Here is a 25,544-nt window from a genome sequence, read left to right as displayed (position 1 = left end):
TTTCTAATCCAAATGTACTTCTCTTTATTCAAACCAGGGGTAATCACTGGTCAGTGCAAAATGCACCTAAACCTTTTGCCTGAGGGAAATCTACATCTTAACAAGGCCTCCGTTAACCCCTAATGAAATCCACAGAGGATTTGAAAGAGTTTGAAGCACAGACCTAACGCCGCGCTTCCTAAGTGACTCTGTGCGTCAACAAGTCTGCACCTGCCTTGTTACCAGTCCTACACCGTCAGGTAACAACAGCAAAATACACTCAGTAGATTTCTTTTTAACTCCCAGAGTTTCTGAACCATCCGCCCCACCGCTAAAGTCAGGAGTAAGGGGGCTGCAGCTCGCCCTCACTTCCAACAGCGCTAACGGAAACCCTGTTTTAAATTAAAAAATAAGCCAGCATACATAGTAGAAAATTTCTCTTAAAAATTTCACAATCTGTAAATGTATATATTTTTTTTTCTTTTAAACATAAAAGTTTACAATATACGGTAAAACAAAGGCTCAGGAAAAATAATTTCAAAAAAAAGAAACCTGAAGTTTTTGAATTAAAGCTGAAGACATTTTTAAAACCCTGTAGTTTGAACCAGTGACATTTTCTTTATTTGTGCTGATGGGTTAGAGAAAGGAAAATATTTAAAAACTGCAGTCCAAACACCCACAGCGTTGCCTTCAGAAGCCATCTCCCCCACCCCCCAAAAAAAAATGTTGTTAGGTTTTTCTTCCATCAAGTATGTGATTGTCACAAGTTCAGAAGTCTGGGGCTCCCGGGCTCGGCTGGTCCCAGCCCCCCCGTGGGGACAGAACTCCCTGATTGCCAGCCCACGCTAGCGCCTGTAGGGGTGAAATCCTTGCACGTTGTGGTTCTGTCCTCGTCCAAAGCCGCTTCCTCCTGCAGGTGGGCCACTGGATGGTTGCACCGAGGGGCCTCCGTAGGGAGGGGGTTGCTGGCTGGGATCAGAGAAACCTTGTCCAAAACCACTCAAGTCTTGTCCATACCCTGGGGAGAAGGGGAAAAGGCAGCAGTCAGCTTCCAGCGGCGTTCACGCACACGGAGCAGCAGAGGTGCAAACGCAAACCCTGACGCCACTCCCTCCCCCCGCACAGTCCCTGGAACACGAGCCCTTCCATCTACGGCGGCGAGGTAAGCGGCTGCTTTCCGTTCTTCACGTTATCTGCCTCCCGGTGCAGGACCAGGGTGAAGCAGAACCGGGGAGGTGTGCAGAGGTGGCAGGTTCCACGTCTGAGGTAATCCTGCCCAGCCAGCGGTCGGGACTCTCGCCCTGCTGCTGCTCAGAAGCTTCGAGTGGCTCGCCGCTAGGGCTGTCGGTTCGTTCTGAGTAGCTTTTTTTTTTTAATTTCATTTTTGTTTTGCTAAAAGCTAGCGCTGTCAGGTTCAGCAGAGATGAAGATGCAGCAAGGAACTCTTCCTGGCATCTCACAGCTATTAAACGGGAGCACCTCTGACTGACGGCGGAGAGCTTTTAGAGCCTCGTGTTGTACAGGCGGCTTCACCTTCCCTGAACAGTCAAAAACTGCTGCTGCTGCAGACACACCGGAGAAGATGCTTCAAAAAAAAAAAAAGTACTGCTGCCTGGGTGTGTGTTTTAATTAAGTGGCCTCTTTCCAGGAATGCCCAGTTCCTAAAATTGAGGGGGCAAAGCTAGCAGAGCAGGATCCCAAAGGCTGCGACCGCTCCACCCGTTACAGGCTGTGTAAGGGAACCTGAACTGGGCACAGCTGACGCTTCCCCTACGGCTCATCACATGGGCAGGCCGATGGCTGCTTGCTGCAAGTTCAAAAACCAAATCCCACTTCAAAACCTGCCCCCGCTCCCCAAGATGCTGATGATTGGCAGCAGTGAACGACGACACGGCAGGTCCCCACGTCCCCTAAACCACCAACTGCATCAGAGCTTGGGCAGTTTTAAACCTGCAAGGACACTCAACTGCAGCGCACACGTGAAGGGAATTAACATTCATCCTGCTCTTCCTTGGCCTGCGGGACCCAACGCTCCCCTCCTGCCGCTCAGCGAGGCTACGACCCCCGCCCTGCACAGCACCCGCTGCAGGATTTGGGAATAGGGACAAAGGGCAAAGGCGAAAAGCTGGAAATCCCTGCTGCCAGCGTGAGGGAGAACTGGATGTGAATTAAGAACACTGAGAAACTGAGAAATTTAATAAAAGTTCCCTTAATTAAATGCAACTCCATCACAACAGCGGCATCAGTGCAAGCCTCAGCTATAAGGGATGGATTTAGGAACCCTAATTGCTCGGTACGTTTCTGCAGTTCTGCTTCTCCCTGTGCAGGCTTAAAGCAGGTTTAACTCTCTTAATCCAAAACAAAGTCTCTTAGCATGTCTTCAGTATTTCAATTTCAAGCTCTGCCTGTCTCTCAGGACTTGCAACTGCTAATGAGCCTTAAAACACGTCTATCACAAGGCTTCTATTAGCTAAAAATGCTAATCCAGGCCTTTTTTCATACCAAGATAAGCAGACTACCAAAAATACAATTTAATTGTTTGCCAAGGGGCGAGGCTCAGAACGAAAGAAAATGGAGTTATTCTCCCTGTACAGCGCAGTGTCGGAGCGTTCAGTGGGGGAAGCCACAGCTCTCCATTTGTTTATCAAAAAGGAAGCCTGGAGCACAAAGCTGAGCAGCCAGACACGTCAGCGCGCGTTGTCTTCCCTCGCCGTGGCTCCTGCTGCAGCTCTCAGCTCGCGCCAGCACCTCACCGTGAAGAAGCACACAGCTCACCTGCCCTTCCCGAGGGCTCTGCTTTCTAACCGAGCCGTGCCAAGCATTATGGTCGCAATCTCTGGCTTGCGGAACCTGAGCTCTGTTCGGTTACACGAGATAAAAACGTCGCCAGCGCAGCAGCTTGGGAAGCCATCAGCAGCGTCATTCGTATTTCAGTCGTGAGTTCTCCCTCCGAGCTAACGAGCACACCGAAGTGTTTTGCCCTTTCTTGCCCAAGCAAACATTTGAGCCACGGTGTTCCCCCCACCCCCTTAGGAGAAACCCTGCAAGAAACAAAAGTTAGTTTCCCCGAGGCAGACATATCAAGAGCATTGGTTGTAAATAGGCACCACCTACCTAGGTCTCACTGCTCAGCCTGACCATAAGAGTGTAAACAAAGTATTGGCGCGTAGCCTGAAGGGTCTTGAGAATAGGAACCCAGCCCTAGTAAGAAATGAGGAGACCAGGGTGACGAACCCCGAGAGAGCCCTGTGCAGAGATAATTTTTCAGGGTGAGGGAGAGGCACCCGTGTTAGCGTTTAATTTACTCGTGTGTACATTCGTCCCGGCTGTAAACATGGCAGCATTTAAGATGCTGTCAAGCCAGGACAAATCTGAGAACGCCCCAGCCATCGGCTAACTCCGTGCCTCTTTAGAGCCCGTACGCCTTACGCGTTTACGTGAACACATGCAGATCAGCTAGGCTGCCTGGCGTGCAGCAGTGCTGCTGACTGGTTTGCCAACACGTGAAGAGCTGAAGCTCTTTAAAAAGTTTACAAGATTTTACAGGTAGCTTTGTGGACGGGTGGGTGACGGCTGCACTACAGCACGTTAAACACCTCTTTCTGTTAGCACTTGGGCTCGTAACAGATTTCAAGCTAAGAAACCACTCGAGGTGAGAGACCACCTTCGGTTGTGCCTTAAAGCAACCTTCTTAGCCTCCTTCCTCAAACTGCAGTACCACACACCTCTTCCTCCCTCCTCCCCCCCACCCAGCATTCTTAGAGACTAATTAGAAGCACTTCAAATATTTCCCCGGGAAATAGGCTTCCTAGGATATACAAGAGGCGAGTGGCACCGCACACACCAGACAGGGGAACCCCCACCAACATTCTTCCTAGACTTCTGAAACCACAAACGTTGGCACCCCGCAGAACGTAAATGATCATGCATGGCTCTGTGTTTGATTTAGGAGGGTCCACCCCCTTTCAAGAGGGATCTGCAAAGAGACAAGTTCTTGCAAGACAAGAAAACCTTCCTCTTGAGTCACAAGGGCAAAGCTTTCTATGGCAGCAACTGCGTTTAGAACAAATTTAAAACATTTCAAGTTCATCAGCATGAGAACATCTCTTGCTTTACAAATGCACCTGAAAGGCTAGTCTTCTTTTTTTTTTAAACACACTTTGCATTTTTGGAACTTCAAATATTACCTGTTCAAATAACTTTATGAACTGTTCATCACATAAAACTTTCTGCAGGCACTTTAAATAAATCAGTCAGGCACATGCTAACACATGGAGAATCCGTCCAAGTGTGAAACATTTGTCTTAATCCATGGACCTACTGCATGCAAAAAAACGACTGCAGAAGTGGAAGCCCGCCAATTACTTCATCTTCAGAAAAAGGAGAATGCCACGGACAGGTCTTAGGGACAGCACTGCTTAAAAGTAGGACTGGGTGGAAGAGAATATGAAAATTCCATCTCCGTTTCCACAGAGAGGAGCACAAGCCCCTGTCCAGGTATAGGCTTGGTTCTTTGTTTGGTAGTGCTGCCTGACTGGCTTAAAACGTGTTGAAAGACGCTTTCATCAGCTGTCTCAAGCACTTACACTACGGCACAAATAAGCGCTGCCTTGGCATCCCGTGCTTCTGACAAAATTACAGCTTGTGATAAGACACGAAAGGAGCAGGGGATGGGAGGAAAAAGCATGCAGATTGGATTTTAATACCCATTCTGCTTGCATCTCGATGCTATTCTTAAGGTCTATTCTCCAATCTGATCAAAGTCAGTTAAACAAAATGGGTGTCTACAAGCTGCATGAAGCTAGAGAGGAAAAAAAGTTTAAAAACTGCAGATTCGGGGAGGGAGCAAATCAGTGACATCCTACCACTGCAGAAGTCTCTGAAGACTGTCTCACAGGATACAAACGGTGCCTAGAGTTGGTTAAGAAAATACCCGCTGGCTAGAATACCTGCTGGATGATTTAAGGGTCCCTTGAAAGCTGGTGGCTGGCGTTGCCCCCCTTGACAGAAGCGCCATCGGTGCTAGCGAACAGCTTCTGAACGCTGACTTTGCACCCAAGTAGAAAAACAAAGCGGGAAGGGAAGAAGGATCAAGCTGAGTTTATTTTACATGCAGTTACTTACCAAATTGGCTGTAAGGGAATTCTGGCTGAGCAGTTGGGGGTTTGCTCATGTCCTGAGTTGCCTGAGATGGTGGTGGTGGTGGTGGAAAAGCTAGTGGTGCTGCCCCTGGAGTGGCAGGTGGAGGGGGTACTCCAGGTGGGGCAAACTGGTCAGGTGGAGGAGGAGGAGCACCGTAACCAAAACCTGAAACACAAGCAAAGCGCGATGTATGTGAGGACACAGGTCAACACCCCCCTGAATTCCTGCTTGGATTTAGCACAATGCACTTTTTTTTCCCAGTAACAGACTTTAAGTATTTAAGTGAAACGTTTGCTACTTGTAGCTGGCAGACAGTAAAAACAACTTACATTGTAACACAAAAAACCTCACCCCAAAGGAAGATGACAGCCACATCAGTAAAGAGTAGGACTGGGCAGCAAGTTCTTTGTGCTTGTGCACCACCAGACGGGAGAAGGGAGCCGTGTTACCATTCAAGATCTTGGGGGTGGGGGGAGAAAGTGCGAAGGTATCTCAAGCAAATGGTTTCTTCTTTGGAAAACAAGCAACTCTGCATCACCGCGTGGCATCTCCTACCTTTTTTAAAGCAAGTTTGCAACTAGACTTTTCAAAAGGTGGCCGGAGGGCATAGATGTTCAAATCCTATTTACATTTCCAATGCCACTTGCGACCTTAATTCCTTAAGCTTCTCGAAAAATCCCAGCCTGCATCTAGCCCAGGTCACCGTGCAATAACCCCTTAAGTTTTTTCTCAGATGTCGTAATGAGACTAGATTTGTTTAGCAACGGAGATCTGAACTAGAGAACAGACCATTACAGCACCCAAGAGAAAGTAACCCAACAAAAGCAGCTGATGACAACTCAGAATACACAACCTCAGCAGAGCATTTAAGGATAGATTGAAGAAGTGTAGGGGAAAACTCCAAGTCCAGAGAAAGATGAGCAAAAGCCCAGCACTGAATTTGGTGATGGATTGCACTCAAACTCCTCAATGTCACTTACTAAACGGTGGAGGGGTGCCATAGCCCTGTGGAAATCCTTGCGGAGGTGGGAATCCCCCAGGAGGTGTAGAGACTATGTATGAGGTAAATGGTGGTGGCGGTGGAGGAGCTCCTCTGCCTGGAGGAGGTGGTCCGTATCCACCTAGAAAATTAACAGAAGCAAAGAACTGAAGTGGCTCAGTCACGAGAAGTCTGCATTCTCTAGATGGGGTAAAGCTGTTTCCTCAATTTCAGATGCAGCCTCAGCCTTCTTTGAATTCTTTGGGAAATACTTGTTCTCCAAGTACCCCTGCAGTAAATAATTGCATTTGAGAACATAATTCCTTGATACCAAATCGGCGGAGTTGGCAACACTGGGATGCATGTCAGCTCCCTTCACTGATTTGTTAACAACACACTGTCTTTATTCTTAAAGGACAAATTCAATCAAGCTTTTATACACACAGGCTGTTAAATACTGCAGAAATCCACAACACTGTGGATTCTTGAAGAAATAACATCCCCACTCAGCAGGATTTTTCTCTTAAAATCAGTCCCACATAACATACTTACCAATCGCCTGTCCAGCTGGCACCCACATCCCTAAAACAAAGCAAAAAAAGCAAGTTATACATTTATTGAAGCTGTGTACTATGAAACGGGAATGATTTAGAGAAGGTTTATCTTCTTCTAGGCTCTGGACTAGACTAGCTATCCTCCCAGTTTCCCTTACATTTCTTACAGTCAAAGATTTTTTTTAAATGCTCCAAGAACTCTTAAAACTCTGAATTATTCAGCAAATAACGCAGAAACATGCGGCAGTCCTCAAACTGAAGTCAGATGGAGTGCTCAAAAACTGAGCACACCCAGCCAAGAAACTGCACTAGTATAAAAAACACCGACGTACTGAGAATCACAGCAGACTACACATCCAAGGTGTTTTAATACATTATCAGGTTTATCCTATTTATTTTTGAAGTTTTTCAACCCTAAAAACATCTTCCGCATTCGTTGTGGCATTAAGATCGAAAGATAAATGCATTTATGCTTTACACTCATCTTTCCAGTAGATCAGCTACCATTTTCTGTACAAATAACCACACCGAAAATAATCTCGTTTCTCAATTTGTGCAGTCGCAGATTAGCACATCTGTGCACAATGTCAAAGCCTCAGCTGCAGCTTTCAAACTAATAAGCACCATGGGGAAACGAGCAATCCCTCCACTGAGGTATCATCTATTGTAGCAAGAGATGAGGCACTGACACTCCCTTTAGCCCCCCAGGTGAAAATTTCTCATATCGGAGCAAGCAAGTTCTGTTCTATCAAATGCAACTCAATTACGCCACTGTATTTCTCCGTAAGTTATCAGAACTGTCTTCGGATGAGCTCAGCGTATTTATCCCATCTTCAAAATGTGGTGAGGTTATAGCCATCAAAACCAAAACACACGGCTGCTCCTTTCAGCCCTTCAGGGTTCAAGCGAAATCAAGACCATTAGGAGCAGTAAGCGCTCCCCTGCACCACTGCTGGCCCCATAGCTGCTTGGTATTTTTCCGGGCTACGTTAAGCAATAAAACCCAGAGACCAGACCATCTGTTTTTCTCTCATCCCTTGCAAATTTTACTTCTAACTTCCTCTGGAATTGCCTCATCCTTGAAAATGCCTATTTTAACATTTTTCAGTCGGGTCTCAAGCAGGTCCCACTCCCGCAGCTGGAGTCCCAGCCTGAGCTTTCTCAGCACCTTCTCCACAGGACCAAAACCCACGCCGATTCTATCTGGGGAGGGGCAGAGCCAAACGGAATAGGTCAAGTGCTGCCTAGAAGGCATGCGAGGCTCGGCACAACCCACTGACCTCTGCCCTATGCAGCGTTTGGGGAAAAGGAGGTGATGGTCCCAGAAGACTTGGGAAGGACTGATGCAGTTTTAGTTCTGCTATCGGTAATCCAGCATGGAGATCGCGCTGAGGAACCTGCAAATTCTGTCACGCGCCAGTCTCACCGAGTTACCAGCAAGCTTTCAAGACAAGACTCGCTCGCGACAGCGATTCAGACATGCGGAGAAGTACCTTGAGGGCCGTAGCCTTGCTGCCAGGTAGGAGGGGGCTGACCTGCCCAGCCATTGGCAGCGCTCGGCATGATCCTGCTTCCCCACTGACTGGTGCCGGGCGGCCCTGGAGTTTGGCTTTTGCTATCCCGAGGTTCCGCGCGTTTCACCTCCACCTAAACAAACAGAGGTGCCATTTAGGAGAGATGGCGTAGGTCAATCTACCCCCCTTCCCTTCACACACACCCTTAATTAACGCTTAAGACTACACTTAGCATCTTATGACTTATGTCTAAGTACTTAATTATTAAACTTAAGGCCGGTAATTTAAAATGTTTCTCAGGTACAGTATGTGTGATGGTAAGACGTTACAAGTCCAGCTATTGAGGTATTTCAAGCAAAACACATCCTACAAATCATTTATGTTTTACCATAGTACAATCTCCATTTGCTTTAATCTTAAAACAGCAGTACCCTCTTACAACAACTCTTCACTTTAAAAAAGCATCATCTTTTAAATTGGTTACGGACTATTTTAATACTTAAGACAGGAGTTACAAAGACGGTGTTTTCAGAAAAAAAATCGAGTAAAGAGTACGCTCTGAAAAAGGGTACTAATGCTTTAACCATTCCAAGTGTTTGGGGTTCATTCAAAAGTTACAGTTTAAACCCACCCCATCTAACTGCAATTTCAGCTCGGCTCATACCTGAGAAACACACGTTTGGTTGGTTGGTTTTTGTTTGCTTGTTTGGTTGGTTTTTAAACTTAGAATTTATTTAAATGTCTAATGGAAGATAAAGACTTACCTTCCCCAGGCTAACGCTTAAAGAATCTCAATTAACTCAAACAATGTCAGAGGGAATGGATGTGATAAGAGAATCTTACATTACATCTAACAAAAAAGTAAACAAACATGCAAGTAATAAAAATGGACAGTTGAGTCAATAAGAAGCAAATCTTCATACTGTGTTAAGTCAGTGACAAAAGCCCTCCTGTTTTTAAAATTAGTAAGCCACAGTGCTTAACTTATTTTATTCAAAGATAAAATGTCCTAGTGTTCCAAGCCATCGAATAAGTGCATTTGACCTACTTAAAATAAGCTGCACATTCAATATAAACCTCTCAAAAAAATCCACTTTCTGATTTAATGAAACACTCTCAGCACTCATGCATGCTGAATTAAAGCCTTTTTTATTTTATGATTAATTTTAATGGGTGCCAGAGTACAAAGAAAATAAATCGCAATGATCAATGGGCCTGAGTAGTATGGAAAATAAAGTATTCAGAATTCTTCCTGCCATGTCTTAAAAACCATTCATGTCAGAGAACAAACAGGAAATAGGCACAAGGCAAGGACAAAGCCCCCCACCCCCAGCCCGCTGCAGATGCCCCAAGGACATTATACATGACAGTAACCAAATCTCTGTCAGCTGAAGGCCCTTCCCGAGAGGAACCAAGGGAATTTTTCAAAGGACTCAAATTAATGAGTCTTAACACATTTGCCTTGAGGGAATTTGGTTATTGCTTACAAAAGCAGAGTCCTTCTTGCAATTTTAATTTTTTTTTTTCCCCTTTCAACAACATATGGATTCATTTCAGCGATACCTTTTTAATTACCAGAAAGAGAGAGCTACCATTTCTAAAGCAGGCATTATTAGTCAACGAAGAGAGCGGAGTGCGGTGCTGCTCGTTTCTCCGTGTGGAAGAATTGCATTAATTTTTCAGTGCGCACTTAGAAGCGGCGAACTGCCAAAGCGAGGACTGAAAAATGCTCGTGCAATATTCTCAACAACCAAGTTAAAATTCTGCACCTGCCTCAAGCCCAGTTTACACCAGTAAATGAGGCATCTCCACCGGCTGCATCCGAAGACATGCTGCAGATCTCTGCCTTTTATGTCATTGAAAGGGGAAAAAAAAAAGGAAAAACAGATTTCATTTTCATACTGGAATTGTTTGAGAAACAAGGGAGAACTCTGAGTTAGCTCTGACAATATTCTGCAAGCTGGCAGCACAAGAGGTGACATTTTGAAGGCTCACACAGGGCTCTCCGTTCCTTCCCAGACCCATTCCAGCAGACGAACCACCCTTTGTTCGTGTTTATATTTAGCATGGGCTGCTTCGTGATATGACCTCTCATTGCAGCGGTTCGTGTAAGTTTAGGGCAATTTCAAGGAAAGATCAGAGGCTGGGTGCAGGACACAGATCCATACACAGACCCCCGGAAATAAATTTAGGGCTGTCAGCGCCTTTGCTCACAAATGGGAGTGCTCAGCTGCTCACAGGAGGAACATGCTGGTAATCAAGTACGCTACCGTTCTTGATTACACAAACACATTTCTTCATTTGCTGCATTTCCATTCATTAGGAAACCAACCCACCCCTCAACCCCAAAACAAGTTCACAGGAATAAAAAGCATTCTGTACTGCATCATTAACCAAACAAAATTCCACTGATTTGCAAGAATATACCCCTGCTAGCTAGGTAAACGTTTATGAAATATCAGGATATAGAAAGACTTTAAAAGACAATGCAAAATTTTAAAAGGCAATAACTTAAGCGTCAATATTCTCGGGTTTCCTTGAAATACATTCACTCTAAGGCTGGCAGTTGTAAGGGGGACTTTAAAAACTGTGGATATAGAGAAAAGCTGCCAGGACTTAATTGTACCAGAATTTCCTGTGGTTAATTTTCCTTTCACAAATTATGATTTTTCCTGTCTAAAACTGGGGTGTCCTGAACAATTTTCTCTGCTTTTCATTTGTTCCACAGGTACAAGCACGTTCCTTGCTGAGTAACATCAAAGCAAGCATAAAAAATTCCTCCCTATCAAACATCTACTTGCTGACAACACAGTATGAAGATGAAACAACCAGAGGTCACTTAACTGCATTGTGGTTAAATACTATATAGAGTACGTGGGTTTGTATCAAAGTTTCACAGTAAGTGACCCAATTTTTTAAAAAACCAATCCTTCATGATGTTTTTGTTTGTTTGGTTTTGTCTCTTTTAGTTTAAGGTTATACAGAGTAGATTTTCTCACACCATCTAAAATTTGAGCATCGAATACACATCTGAAGGAGTGGTATCTTAAACCAAGCCTTGAACAACTCAGATTTCATTGGGATTCTCGTTTGCAAACGGCTGGAAACTCCTACCGTCTCCCCCTGCACCTAGGAAGCAAAGCAGTACTCGGAAGATGGGCAGTCGCCATCGATTCCATCCAACGTCAGCTCCATTCAGCCAGAGCAACCCCCCAGGTCTGTAGCACAAGGCCTTACCCAAAACAGAAATAAAAAAGAACAGGAAAACAACCCGCAGCCTAAGTTCTCAGGCTTTCAGGATCTACGACTCTTCTCCGGGCTAAGACCCAAGCTAACTGCCTCTCTCACCCGCTTAAGCAAACTCAGAAGACTTTCCCCACCTTCATGGATAAAGCCTTGAATTTGGGCTCGCGTGCTCTCCCACCTAGCTGCATCGGTACCTAGGTTTGTTCACCAGTGAAATTGCTAGTTGCCCAAGACTTGGTTCTTTCTTAAGGTAAAATAAAACTACAACTACACACTTTTTTGCCCATGATGTCGTGAAAATGCATGTTGACAGCCTGGTCCACTGATTGTTCGTCCTCGAAAGTAATAAATCCAAAACCTAGCCAACGACGAAGAGTGAATCAAGGTAGCAGGGTGTTGTGACACAAAACAGGATGATGAACAGTATTAGGGGCGGACCAAGGGTTCAAGCAGGGGTTTCAGATAACCAAGACTTGTGTTAAATTTTCAACAACAACAAAAAAAATCAGTCTGAGAAAATTGCAATGGATACTTCCCCGTACTTAGGCAATTAATGCCTCAGCTTGGTTTCACACATGCAACTTACAAAGTGAACTAGTTAACGATTTTTTTTTGATTTGATTCCTAACCTACCTATCAGAAAATGGAAAAAAAAGTGCTAGCATAATCAGAACTGTGCCACATGATTAAATCAGAATACTTGTGGGACAGCAAATTAGAGGTAAAGAAGCTTGCCTGCTCCTATCTTTGATTTCAACTAGGATCCCAAAGAAAAACTGTTCTGTCCCTACGCCCCCAAGCTGCAAAGCAACTTCCTCCCGTCCCTTACCCCACTCTTCCAGTTAGGGAATATTTTCCGTGGAAAATAAGAACGTTGTCTTTGAAATGTAGCTGTTAAAGCATGAAAAAATTTTACCACTCCATGGATGAATGAGAAGCTTCAGAAACTAACAACCTAGATCAGAGGTTCTCAAGTTTTTCACGCCTTGGAGAAAGCGCTGAATAGACAACCCTTGTTCCAAACCCGGCATCCCCTGACGACTGAAGCAGCAGCATCACACTTGCTGGCGTGCCTCTATCTACTTTACTTCTTGTGTTTCCTGCTGCTTTTCTCTCCAATGGCTACGCAACACTTCTCAGACGTTGCTACTAACTGCTCGAGGTCCTCAAGGGTGCCTCACGCCCTTTTATCTGACCGCAGCCCTTGATGTTGGCAGCTCAGCTGAATCCAGCAGCTATTTAAAAGGCCACGTGGGACAGGGGGTGGGGTGGGGGTCTCATGCCTGTAGCAGACACGGGAGGAGAGGCAAAGCCCCAGGTCTAAATCGCTCCTGGAGGTCACACTTTGAGAACCACTGCACTTAGGTTGTAGCTGCTGGTACTGCCGAGAGAGTGGCAAAATAGTGGTTAATCTCACAGAACACGGAGGCTGGTTCATGCCATCAACCACTTGTTGCTGGTGTAACAACCGAATCCCAGGAAAGGTAAGAACACATGCAGTACATAAGTGGTGCCATTCTTTGGATTAGCTAAGGGTAGAGCAATAAAATTAGAAAGAAAAACGAGGTGCGGCATCAAAAGCATATGGAACATGGATGCATTTCTGCTTTTCTGAAACCCAAGATTTCCCCCTTGGTTTGCATTTTGCTTTGCAGCTAGTGCTGACAGCAGCCATATATTGCTCTAAAGCGTTAAACAGAAATACAGTATCTATAACAGTTAGTGTCTCTCTAAGCTTATCCAACTGGGTTGGGTAAGCCCAAAGAGGCCTATTGTAGAGAAAGTTTATATATAAAAAAATACACAAAGATACAGGCCAAAATAGATTCCAGCAGGTCAAATTCTGCTGTCAGCAACAAGAGCAAAAGACATCACTAAAATAAAATTAAAATAAAAAGGAAAAAACTTAGCATTTCCCACACACAAGAGACTGGCAGTATAAACGAAGTTTTGTTGACCTGTGATGAAAGCAGCCTCAAAATTGAGAGCAGCATTTCATCACAATATATTTGTCTGAGGTTAAAATCTGCGCATTAGAGCCAAAAGAAAAGTATTTGTATTTAAATCACACATTTAGCGTTGCTGCCTTCATCTAAAAAGGCAGGAGAAAGAAAACTGAGGGATACAGGCTGCTCACTTGATTCCGAGAAGGCCGAAGGAGGGGACTAGGCTGCGATATGGGGATGTGGTTTGTTGGAGGGGAAGAAGGAAGGAAGAATAAGAGGTCGTTGAGGAAGCCAGTAAAGAAAAAAACATTCAAAAGGGCCAAACGCTACAAGATAAGGAACAGTGAAGAAATCAGAATAATACACAGTGAAATTCCAAGAAAGTGAAATTTTGAAGACAACAGAAGTGACAAAGCCTATCATCAAGCAGCTCTCTTTTTCAGGAGACAGCACTTTGTTGGAGGGTAGAGAAACTCATTGCCTTCAGCAGGAACCCAAGAGGACTACCAAACAGAGCTACGAGGCTGGTCTGCAGCCAAGGGAAAGAGAACACAGCAAGAACCTGTAAATTACTTCCCAGCAGTCGGTTCGGCAGAGAATACAAAGCATGAGAAGCAGGGACTGCAACAAAGCCACTATTTCACTTCAGATGTAACCAGGCTGGCTGTGCTTGGGACTCTGGCAAGAATTCTGATGAAAGCAGTGCTTGCAGAAGGGCTGACCACGAGTAGGTAGGGGCAGAAAGTAAACGAAGGCGACTTGGATGCTTGGCAGGCAGCTCCTCGAGGGTATCACTTCTGACACTGAAAACCTGGTTCCCAGTGTTCTTGCGAGAAGCTGAGGGTAGAGGAATGCTACCGGGATTAGTAACAGGGGTAATTTGTCCTTCCTTCTACTGGCAAACTGGTGCAGTAACATGCAGGAAGGGATCTGTTCAGAACGCAAGGATGGTAAATGGAAGAAGACAAAACTGACGATGATACGAGTAGAAGATGGTAGCGAAGTGGCCTTTTAAAATTTATAAATACAGAGTAATCCAGGTATCATGTTAAAGGGACAAGCGGGGACTGAACAGCACTGTACAACAGAATACAGATCAGAAAGAAAGCAGGAGAAAGTGTGTTCTGGGATGCATGACCAGGAGCACCAGATACAAAGGAGCAATTTTTCCTAGCACGCCCCGAGGGATTAACAAGGCCATTTTTGGAGATGACAGTTAGTTACACTACATAAAAGGAATCTAATAGAACAAAAATGAAAGCCAGAGCAACAGGATTCAAGAACGCTGCTTTAAGAAGTCAGACAAATAAAGGAGAAAGTATTCTGCAGTACGTCTGCACGCTGGATGGAGACAGATCGGTTTTCAAACCTGAGCACATCTGTCATTTCTGCTTCAAGCTACCAAGTCGTAAGTGGACCAGAAGCCTTCTATTAATTTTTTTTAGTATAGCTCTAAGCAGAGAAGCCATTAATTCAGACCAGGATTAATCCCGAGCAGGCATGATGTTTTAGTACCTTTTGCTCAGAGGCTGCGAGGCTGGGATGAATATCACCAAGATATAGATGATACCATAGTTACTGGAATAATTCAAAAAACTTCAACCACAAATTACACTCATTTGCCCTTATCTTGGTCTCCACTGCTTCCTCTATTTGAAATTAGATGCTCTAAAGCATTTAAATGGATGAAGTTACGTTCTGCTTAAATAGAAGACATCTGTTGAAAGAAGATTAAGATAGCTAAGGCAAGAAAACAAAACAAAAAAACAAATATATTGAAACTTCGTTTACACTCCAATAAAAGACAAAGCCCGTCCCTCCTCTGACTGTGGAACTGGCCTGTACCTCTGTGATAAATTATCACCTAGAGAGAAGAAATCTAAAGAGATATCGTTAATCACAGTCAAACAATTCACAGAGAGAAAAGGAAAAAAAAAGAACTTACTTAACATTACCATACTTTACTATGAAACACTTAAATATGCCACTAAGGATGTATGTCTAAATTAAAAATAAAACTAAGACTTAACAGCTTAATAAATATGAAGTGAAGAATATATTTCTTAATAATGAGTCAGAGGAGAAATGAGAGTTCAGATGGCAAACTATTCTCTAGCATGTAGAACATGCTACTAGGTGGTAAGTGCAACTAAGCTTCACTTATTTAAAATATTGCCTCTTAATATTCAGAACAGATGAGAGATGCGATGGAAGGTGGATGGCATGAAGCTTGCTTCATATTTTGACCAAAGGTTACCAACTCGATTAAAACAGTCTAGAGAGACTTTGTGGGTTTCTCCATTAAAAAAGCAGTCTAGCATGTAGGCGCTGTACATCCCAATCAAAATATGTATTTTTTGAAATCATTTTATGTAGTTTAAGAACTGCTTTTCTCAGATTTTAAGTGAAGCCATTTAACCAAAACAAAAAGCACGTAATGGATGGATTCTGTCCTAATCCCATGTTCAGAAGTACTCTGAACTAGAGCACCCCCATGCAATTATAAACATCAACATACCTTTCATGTGGAACAGGAGGAAAGCCTGATGATATTTTTCCCTACTGTACCTTAAACCACAGGAGTGGCTCAAGAATCAAATTTCATTCAAATAAAAACTAGCAAAAAAACGAAAATGAACATGAAACATCTGACTTTAAATGCACAGATACCAACTAAAGCTGTAGATGAAGAGCCTACACTTAACGTGATATTTGCCCAGCGAATTATTCTTTTTCCTGAGGCAACACAGAAAAAAAAAGTCTACCTTTTCTGATGGTGTGAAATAGTTTGCCATCTGACTATAGGAGAGTATGAAGAAATTTCAAGGACAAACTAGATCAGCCTTTACCTCGGGGCCTCTGTTTCTCTGCGTCATAGATCATTACAACTTCAGTGACCTGGAAGAGAGAAGGGAAATTCTACTAACTGTGCTACCAGGGGAGCGTTATAAACAGTTACCACAGGCTGGCTTCCCGCACTCTATCCACAAAGCACAATTAAATGCTTGATGTAGCCATCAATACCGGTCTGTCCTAGCACAGTGCAAACAAATTGGGAATACTGCTCTTTATGGGAGTCTAAGAAAAGCCCAAATTCATCTGTTCCAAAAAACTGCCTCATTTTGGCTTTTTAAGGTCTCATCACACTTAAGATTTTAATCTAGCGTTAAGGCTGCGCCACTGTTTATCCTCACATTATAGCCTATTAAAACTCTAAAGGCCTCTGGTTCTCGGCACGCTGTTCGTCAGCGCGGCTTCCCAAGACTACTCTTCCAATTTTTAAACATTTTCACTCTCACTACAAAAGGGACCTTTCACTATATTACAGATTTGCACAGATTCTCTGAATTTTGTGCGTGTCAGCGCGGTGCAGTATCAGCTATAACCTGATGCTTCAAATAGCGTTACACAAACACTTCTGGACGATCAGTACCGGTACGTGTTTAGCTACAAAAGGAAATCCAAAATGAACTGAAGGTCGTTCAGGAACTTTGAGGATTTTCTTCAAACTAAGCATCAATATGAGCTGTAACTTAGAACAGAAGCAGAGATGCAACATTTATTTCAAAGGCACTATTAAAATAGCTGAAAGGAGCTGCCTTCGAAGCTTTCAGGTGCAGAAATAGTCACGACTTGTAGGTGATGTCATGGAATCACAGCTCTGCCTTCAAGTCAATTTATCTTCATTTATTATTTTTTTTACTATTAGCTTAAAACCTGATGCAAATTCACCTTTTACCGACAGCTAGAAAACATACTTTCCAAGTTATTACACCATACACACTCACTCGAGTGTATCCTGTGGGCTGCTAACAGCCGAGATTTAACCCCACCAGGGGATTTTGCCACGTGACCGTGGCAGACTTTTTTCCACTGCTCCGTTTGGATCCCCTCCTTCACATCGGCCTTATTTCCCATCCCATTACCATGTCTCTGCTTCTGCCTCTTCACTCAGTGGCTACAGGACATACACAGAACCTCTGCTTCTCCAAACACAACTCATTAAAACTTCTGCGTTGACTTCCTGATTTCCATACCGCTGAAGTTCTACTACTTACTTCTCAAGGCACTTACTCTTACTGGCTGCTGCCTTCTGGTTTTGGCGGAACATAACCCTGCATCTCCCAAGCCATCCAGAGGTCAGAACTGCAAGTTTTCCTCAAGTCTGTGAGGAAGAGCCTTTAGGAATGATGCCCCACAGCTGTGGAACATGCTCCTCCACTTTTATTTATAAGTCTGTTGCAGACTTGCAAACTAAAGAAAGGGTTATTAGCGATTCCCTTTGGTACTTCATTTAAAATTTGAGGTAATCGTTTTTAAATAGCACTGTTGATTAACTTAGCCACTTGAGAAAGAATCAATTAATCCTTTGCTGCCGCTAAGAAATTGTATAGAAAAACAATTTAAAAAATCGGCAGATCACGCTGAACACCACTCAAAGATGGCAAGCTCGCGTGCACCGGCACATCCTGGAATTCAGCTCAGGGAACCTTTAAATATTTCAAAATTATCTACAGCTGAGTTTAGTAATTGAGCTTAGTAATTTACCGTCTTGGAAAGAGGCCACAATACTTGGGATAAACGGGAAATTAAAACCAATTAGAAAAAATCCAGAAGATAACACTCGTTTCAGTCAGGAGTTATGAACTGAATTATACACAGTTGCATAACACGAGCAGCGGTTTCTCTCTAGAATGGATATTCTAGGGACAAGAGAACTCAGCTGATTCCAGATATTGTTTAAAAGCAATCGGTGTTAACAAAATAATGGCAGGAGACTGCAAAATTCAACCAATCACTTACTCAAAAACAAGGGTCTTAGGCATAAGCTCACTGAAGTGCTTCCAGTTCAAACATTATTTTAAGAAAATCAACAGAAAACCACCACTGAGCTCTAAGTTCTCAACTGAAAAGAAATAATTCTTCTAAGCCACCTAAACTCAGGAGCATTTTCTCGCTGTGCAAGAAGGGACCAGAATAATGCATCAGGCAGACTTAAACGAGAGGAGACAGAGGAAGCAAAGTAAGCTACTTATCAGAGCAATAGATTTTGACAAACAGCAAGATGCACTTGGAGATGATGAACGTTTAGTACACCATCACAAAATGCTTCAGTATGTGCCTATAGCAGTTTGTCTAAATTAACCCCAAATTTGACAGCTTGATGAGATCTGAGAAAAGGCAGTGGGGAGGGAAAGCATCTTGCAACCAACTGATAACTGCCATCATGCCACATGACTCACCACTCCGAATTTCTTGAAGTATTCCCTGAGCTCAGTCTCGCCACAGTTATGAGGAATCCCACCAACAAAAATTTTATTTGATTTATTGTTATCGCTCCTGGATCCTTTCTGCTAAATCAAGGAGGAAAAAAAAAAAAGCATCAGTCAGAAGGACAATGAGGTTGGCTACTTCAGTCATTTTGTGCTTAAATATGAACAATGCTCTCGTGGAGGCTGAGGGGGAGCCGTCTCCAGGCCTGGAGCCTACTGCTCATTACAGGGAAGCAACTGCACGCTCTCAGCTCAGACGTTTAGCATTCAGTTAGAGCCCAGCCTCTCCTCTTCAGAAGATCAGAGAACCAGGGAGCATGTTCTGAGGCAATTTACTCATTTTTTAATGAAATCATATTAGCCTGCAGGGGATGAAGTAGGCTGGAAAAAAGTATCAGTCCTGCAAGCGCGCTTCCAGACACTCCTTTCAGGACTTGAAGAACTCCACTGAAAGCACTGCAAAGAGCTTAAAAAAGCACCACACCCACAAAGCGAGTTTAACACAAACACGAAGTGTTTGTTAATAACTCCAGCGCACTTGGACTCCTACCAGAAAAAAAAATCTAAGTGTATTTTTCCGAAGTAAGGCTCACACTGGAGGCCGGCCTCTGCCTCCTGGTTTTAGGACATGCGAACAACCCAGGTGAATTCAATGAACAGGACTCGGAAACCAGCTACGACACCGCGCTATCGCTCCTTACCCATCCTTCCTTTGGCCGTGTCCGTTCGGGTTGCATCCCCCTAGGTGTACATGGCTTTGGATCAATCTGGAAGAGATTCCAGCTCGGTCAGACCTCAGTGTGTGGAACACTGCTCTAGGAGGTTTTGTTTCTGGCAGCTGAACACAGCGCTGCTGAAACTCAGCTCCTCAGATAAAAGCTATCAGCAATACATCACGTCTACAACATGACACAGATCACTGAGCTAAAGCTGTCTGACAATAAATAATTAAAACCAAAAAGCAGGCGACTTTTACATTACCCAGTATGCAATAAGTCAGAATCTAAAACATCTTTGAAGCAGTCTGGAAAAAAAATATCAAGAAACCCCACACCAGAAAAGGAAACACAAAGTCAACTTACATTGCGGCCATCTAACGTATGAGGTCTGCTGGCCAGTACTGTTCCCACACAGTTGGGATCTTTAAACTTGACAAATCCAAATCCTCGGGACTGGTTTGTTGTTTTGTCTTTCATTATTACACAGTCGACCACTTCTCCATACTGGGAGAAGTAGCTACGGAGAGTTTCTGTTAAAAGAAGGATATATTAAACAGAAGCAGCCATTAACTTCGCCAGGCTGCGTTTGAAACTAGGAGACAAGATAGAACAAAGCAGCTCAACAAGTTCAGACTTGAGCTCATCATCTTTTGAAAACGATCACGCTTTATCTAAAGAAAATAATTCCTTTCTACTCATGCGAAAGAACAGCAACATCACAGTGAGGAAATGATTTTAAGGAATGGTCGTCTTCTGAGCTGACGACAGCTTCAACACAAAGCAGAATGCGAAGGAGCAAAGCAGTGACTGGAACTTCCTCTGCGGAAAATTTTATCTGATAGCCAAAACAAATAGCAGAATCTCAAGCTGATTTCCCTTCCACGGCATTGCCTGGTATGAAGCGAGGTATCTGCGTGTTTGGCATACGTAGCTTACCTTGTGTTGTGCTCCAGTCCAGGCCACCCACAAACAGTTTTCTGCAATGGAAGCACAGAGCAGCGTTAGGGTGCTACGGGAAGGGTGTTTCGTCTGACCTAACAAAGCAGTCAGCTCCAAGCAGCTCTGCTCCAAAATACACGATAAAGCCAGTTCTTCACCAGAAAGCCTCGGTTCCTTGTGACAACCACCTTCCGCTTTGGGAAGATCGAGATAGAACTGGAGCACCCGCTTTGTGTGCCACAGGCACGAGCAGAGCTCGTACATGTTAGAATGTTTTGTTCTTTCATGTGAAAAGACGACAATTACCACAGCCGAAGCTCCTCTCAACTCCCCACTTCCAGGAATTTGAGAAAACAGCGTTACTTTGAGAAAGCTTTCACTAGCCAGGAGGAAAGAACACCACGGGGCATCACCCAGGTCTGTTTACCTGCTCTTCTGGGGGCAGAAGGGGGTTCCAGCATGGAACACTTCGTAGCTCACAAATGTACAGAGCACCACTGAAATTGTTTGAAAAGTGATCCAAGCACATCAGAAAGTCGCACTCTACCAGCTCAAGGGGGGGGGCCCCCCCCCCAGTCCAGGACGCCTGGCTCCCAGTTCCCTTCCCAGCTTCTCGTGGCAAGAGAGCAGAGCAGCAGCTGCAGGGCCACACAGCTCCGATTTAAGGATGAAAACAAACCCCCAAACTTCTGAGATAAAGCAAGCTGACAGAAGCCCAGACACCGCGGCTCAGACACCTGAGTCTATTAACTGCTTTAATCCCAGGCTAATGACCGAGAGGCGCACGGCCCTGCGTTAAGCCTTTGAAAGGGAGTTCAAAGAACAAACAGCCCGAGCCCTTCCGTGGCCATTTGCTACCTAACGTTGAGCATTACGAGGTAACTGACAGCCTAAATAGGTTAAAAAAGCTCTGCCGCACGAAAATGGATGAGGAACACAGCTGCTACAGCCCTCGCTAAGATGTCAGGTGTTACCTTTGCCACAATACCTGCAGTTCGCACATTTGGTGTTGCCACCACGTGAAAACCCAATGACAGCAGCTGAAGTTGTTTAATACCAGCTGAAAAATACCCAGCAATAAACGCACCTGCCCTGGGGGATGATGTGGCCAGCTTCCACAGGCCAGGCGGTCAAAGCCCAGTGGGAATCACAGCTAAAAAACTGGGGCTTTACCTGGAACGACTTGTTCTCTAGCTGCATAACTGGGTACCAGAGAAAGGCTTGGAATCTGTTCCACGCTCAGATCAAAAAGCTTGTGCCAGCCCTCGGGTTTCCTTGCTGCTGGGTTCCCAAAAGGTACAGTGCTGGTTATAAAAAAAATCCTCAGACTGTTGGTTAAAAGGAAACTCGTCCCCTCTTTTTACTCGTTAGTCCTTCACTCACGTAGCAAGACGAGTCAGAACGGCTTTGGTTTTCCGTCATCTTCTAGTGAAATGAAAGCAAAAGTGGAACTGCCAAGTCTAAGGTGGGAAGGGAACTCTTGAGGCAAGCACGAAACAGAGCAGCACCAGTGCAGCAATCTCTCCAAATGCACGAGAAGGTCAGGACTGAAACCCAAACTGAACTCCACGCTTCAAACCTGGGACAGCGCTGAACCAACCCCGCCTGCTGTGAGGAGCACCTGGACCCGCAGCACGTCGTGTCGGAGCACGCAAAGCACTCGGGGAAGTAGAGCGAGAGGAGACGCGAGGCCGCCTGCTTGGCAGCTCTTTATCAACCTCAGGGTGTGACAAGACTCCCATGCAAAACGTTTTACTCTGTAATTAAAGGCTAGCTGAAAGCCACCCCAACGTTTGGCCCTTTCCAGTGAGGAGCACCGATGTAAAATGTCTCCAGTTAACAGTTTTGTGTCTGCAGAGCCGTGCTGGGATCATTTACCCTTGGAGGATGCCCTCTACGCCTGGGTTCGATCCTCCAGGAGAGGAATCACCTGCTTTTGTTTCTCCTCACCTGAGCACAGCTGCAGGTTACAAGTGGAAAGCTGAGGTTCTCCCTTTTCCAACCAGAACTAAGAGCTGTTCTCCTAACCAAGCCCCTTCCCCTCACCTCCCTCTTAGGAGCCACAAGAGCAGCAGGGAACAGCCCCTGCCCAGGCCGAGCGCTGCAGCACAGCAGTCAGGGAAGGGCCTAGAGGGCTCGGCGAGGCAGGCGGCTCACGGAGGAAACCAGCAGCCCCTTTTCACTGATTCATTTCTGCCTGCTATGGCATCACATCACGGCCCTTATGCAGTAACAGCGAATAAAGCAACGCTCTGAGCGCAGAGATGTATGAAGGTATGGGTGACCAGATTCAGCATTAGGCCAACCTGAATCCTCAGCCCCTCGTTAGCAGCGCCAGCGGGACACTTCATCCACTACCAGCCCTCTCTGGGAGCGGGCCTGTTTTATGCTTGCACCTTTCAGGATAAAGTTTCTCTCAGGACAGGAAAACTCCCCCCAGGCCCCCAGTGGGAGAGGCACCAGCTCAGAGGAGCTTCCTCACCACTGCCCCATCTTCACAGCGGTCACCGCCAGGCGCAGACTTGCTGCTCGTTCCCACGGCTCCCCCTTCACCAAATTTCCTCCCCACGTGGGACACGCACAGATCCACGTGCTCCTTCACGTGCCATTACATTTCTGCAAGTTCTGCAAGAAAACAACTTTGTCTCCTGGCAGCAAAGGAAAAAATCCTCATCTGAGGCTTGCTCAGATCCAGGTTTTGACGATGCCCCTCGCTGCGCACTGCCTACCTTTTCTCCACCAGCCACGTGTTGGGTTTGGTTTTTCTGAACTAAATTCGGTAGCCTGGCACACAGGGTCAATTTGTAAGAGACCCGTCTGAAATACCAGCTGCACTCTGACACAACGCCAAGCTGGCCGCGGGAAGGAGGACTCCCCGCAGTCTCCGGCCGTTGAAACCTTCCAATTCCATGATTAATTCCTTGTAGACACCTTCCCTACGTTTAAACAAACAGAAAGGCCGGGTTGCCTGAGGTCAGCTGCAGCAGCTGTATGTAAATACACGGCCTCTATTTGCATGCCCACTCCGGGACTGCCTCGACAGATTGGTCTGGGGACACGGAGCAAACGCAGGAGCTAACTGCCCCACGTGCCCCAAGAAGCAGGGGGACACGGCACAGGAGCGGCCTGAAGCATGAGCCGTACGACCTAACGGGGCCCCTTTCTTCAGCAGATGCAGCTCGTCTGAGAACTTTTACCCACGTTTCACGGACCCACGTGTTCCACTGCCACGATTTCCTGACAGAGGTTTCTTCTTCTCTCAGGGGAACGTGTCTGATGCTGAAATAGCTCATTCCAGAATTAATAAGAAAGCATGATAAGGTATGTGGAAGGGCTGAAACTCAAAAAAAAAACCCTACAAACTCCTTACCTACATAAAATAACGTCAGCTCGACCATCATCTATCTTCTTAGTGCAGCTCCAACGAGTTGTGGCCCGTAGGACGCAGCAAGCTCAAGAGCGGCACTTTCTGTCACCGAAACCACTCCAAGTCCCAACTACAATCAATAGTGTTCTAAGCCCCTACCTACCCGTAGCAACCTGAGGAATTATTTTGTCTTCTGAACTTAAAATCTGCCCAGGGAAGCAGTTCAATTCACAGCTTCCCATCAGGTTTAAGACTTGCATCTCAGGACAGCCTTCAGCACAGAACTGCCTCGCATGGCAGCTGACCAACACGGCGCTTTATCCTCTCATCTGAGCATTTTTGGGAGGGAGGGAAACAAAAAATCGCCCTCTCCAATTAAGATCTAGTCCTTTCAAATCTGCTTATGGCTCAGCAGGATCAAAACCTAAGCAGCCTGCAACCAGGAGCCACCAGGCCTGCTCACGACGGGCGCTGATGATCCTCCGTCGGGGGCTCGCAGCCTGCGCTCACCTACAGGTCTTGGGCAGCGGCACGCACAGGTCTGCTTGTGGTGCCTCCTCTAAGACACCAGGTAGCGTCTTAAGGGCCAGGATCCAAAAAAAAAAAAAAAGGCACTTTTGTGGGCTAAACCGACATATTTCAACACGCCTCGCGCAGTGTGCGCTGTTTGTGTGATATTCAAGGCAGTTTTCTTGCTCCCCGTGTTCAGACCATACAAAAAAAGAACACACGGTAAATAAGCACCCCGCGCCGAGCCCTTTGCAGCGAGCGCTGAGCAGCCCGTAGGGATTTTTTATCCTCTTTTTGCTGTTTCCCACTCTACCTTGAGAAGTCCACAGGCTTTTATTTAAATAGCTTTTTTTAAGTCTTCCCTTTGCTGCTTCCCGCCCTAACACGGGGAGTCTGCAGGCTCTTCGTTTAAATATTTAGATGTCGGGTGTTGGTTTTTTTTTCTGCCGTTTCCTGTTCTAACTTGTGGAGTCTCCAGGCTTTACTGGCTTTCGAAGATGGCACCGGGGTCACCCCAAACGTACCTGAGGGGAACTGAGGCCCCAGAGAGAGCCAATAACCGGGCTGGGAGCGCTGGGAAGCGTCCCCGTGCAGCCTGACCCCACCTGGCTCCGCGCTGTAACCAGAACAACGCCTGGAAACCCACCCAGGGCCAGGGCCTCGGAGCGCTGGGGGCTTCGTTGTCTTCATCGTGCCCGGGAGGAAGGCTCCAGGACCCCCGCTGTGACCGGAGCAGCCCCGGCCAGGCCGTGAGGTGGATTTTGGGGGGGATTTGAGGGGGGCTGGAGGGGATTTGGGAGGGATTTGAGGGGTTTGTGGAGGATTTGGGGGGGTTTGGGGGCGTTTTGGGGGGATTTGAGGAGATTTTGGGTGGGTCTGAGGGGGTCTGAAGGGGTTTGGGGGGGATTTGGCTTTTTGTATGGGGTTGGGGGACGGATCGGGGGTTTTAGGGGGGAGCTGTCGTTTCTTTTGGGTGGGAATCGGAGGTTTCCGGGGAGCCGCGCGGTGACCTTGGGCCGCGCCACCTGCCGCCGCGGCGGGGGGGTCACGTGACGGGGCCGGGCCCGTGCCGGTGCGCGCGGGGCCAGCATGGCGGCCGGGCCCGGTGGCGGGGCGGAGCCTCCCCCCTCCCTCCTTCCTCCCCCCCCCCCCCTCCGCCGCCGCGGCCTTCCCGTGAGGAGAACCGGAGAGCCCCCCCCGGCCTTTTTTCCCCCCCTCTCCCCCTCACCCGATCTCGTCGGCGCCTCCCACGCTGTTCATGGCGGCGGCTCCCGGGGGCCGCGCCCGGTTCCGGCGGTAGCTCGGCTCCTCGCTTTTTTATTATTATTATTATTATTTTGGGGGCCTCTTTTCCGCTTCTTTCTTCCTTTTTTTTT

General features: G+C 46.0%; 1 protein-coding gene across 3 annotated transcripts; it reads right to left on the bottom strand.

Moving 5' to 3' along the window:
• DAZAP1 (DAZ associated protein 1) lies at positions 1-25,544 on the bottom strand. Of its 3 annotated transcripts, none has more exons than XM_035348399.1 (12): positions 25,397-25,544; positions 20,289-20,329; positions 19,716-19,882; positions 19,335-19,400; positions 18,604-18,714; positions 16,210-16,258; positions 11,690-11,772; positions 8,148-8,301; positions 6,653-6,682; positions 6,102-6,242; positions 5,104-5,286; positions 1-997 (listed from the first exon to the last, which is right to left on the bottom strand). In XM_035348399.1, the coding sequence occupies exons 1-12, from the start codon at positions 25,426-25,428 to the stop codon at positions 825-827; spliced, it is 1,230 nt and encodes a 409-aa protein (XP_035204290.1). In that variant the 5' UTR covers positions 25,429-25,544; the 3' UTR covers positions 1-824. The 3 variants fall into 3 exon arrangements, with proteins under 3 accessions (XP_035204290.1, XP_035204291.1, XP_035204292.1); XM_035348400.1 differs by having other exon boundaries at positions 18,604-18,711; XM_035348401.1 differs by lacking the exons at positions 11,690-11,772; positions 19,716-19,882; positions 20,289-20,329; positions 25,397-25,544 and having other exon boundaries at positions 18,604-18,711; positions 19,335-19,364.

Source organism: Oxyura jamaicensis, chromosome 28, assembly GCF_011077185.1.
Source record: "Oxyura jamaicensis isolate SHBP4307 breed ruddy duck chromosome 28, BPBGC_Ojam_1.0, whole genome shotgun sequence".
Classification (NCBI taxonomy): Eukaryota; Metazoa; Chordata; class Aves; order Anseriformes; family Anatidae; genus Oxyura; species Oxyura jamaicensis.
This window is presented reverse-complemented; position numbering and strand designations above follow the sequence as displayed.

Excerpts from the sequence above, each read along its gene's own strand:
- DAZAP1 (XM_035348399.1), bottom strand. The coding sequence starts at position 25,428 with ATGAACAGCGTGGGAGGCGCCGACGAGATCGG. Across the intron at positions 19,401-19,715 it reads ATACGTTAGATGGCCGCAAT|ATTGATCCAAAGCCATGTAC; the intron begins GTAAGTTGACTT and ends AATCTCTTCCAG. Across the intron at positions 11,773-16,209 it reads AGAGAAACAGAGGCCCCGAG|GTTTTGGATTTATTACTTTC; the intron begins GTAAAGGCTGAT and ends GTCGTTGGCTAG.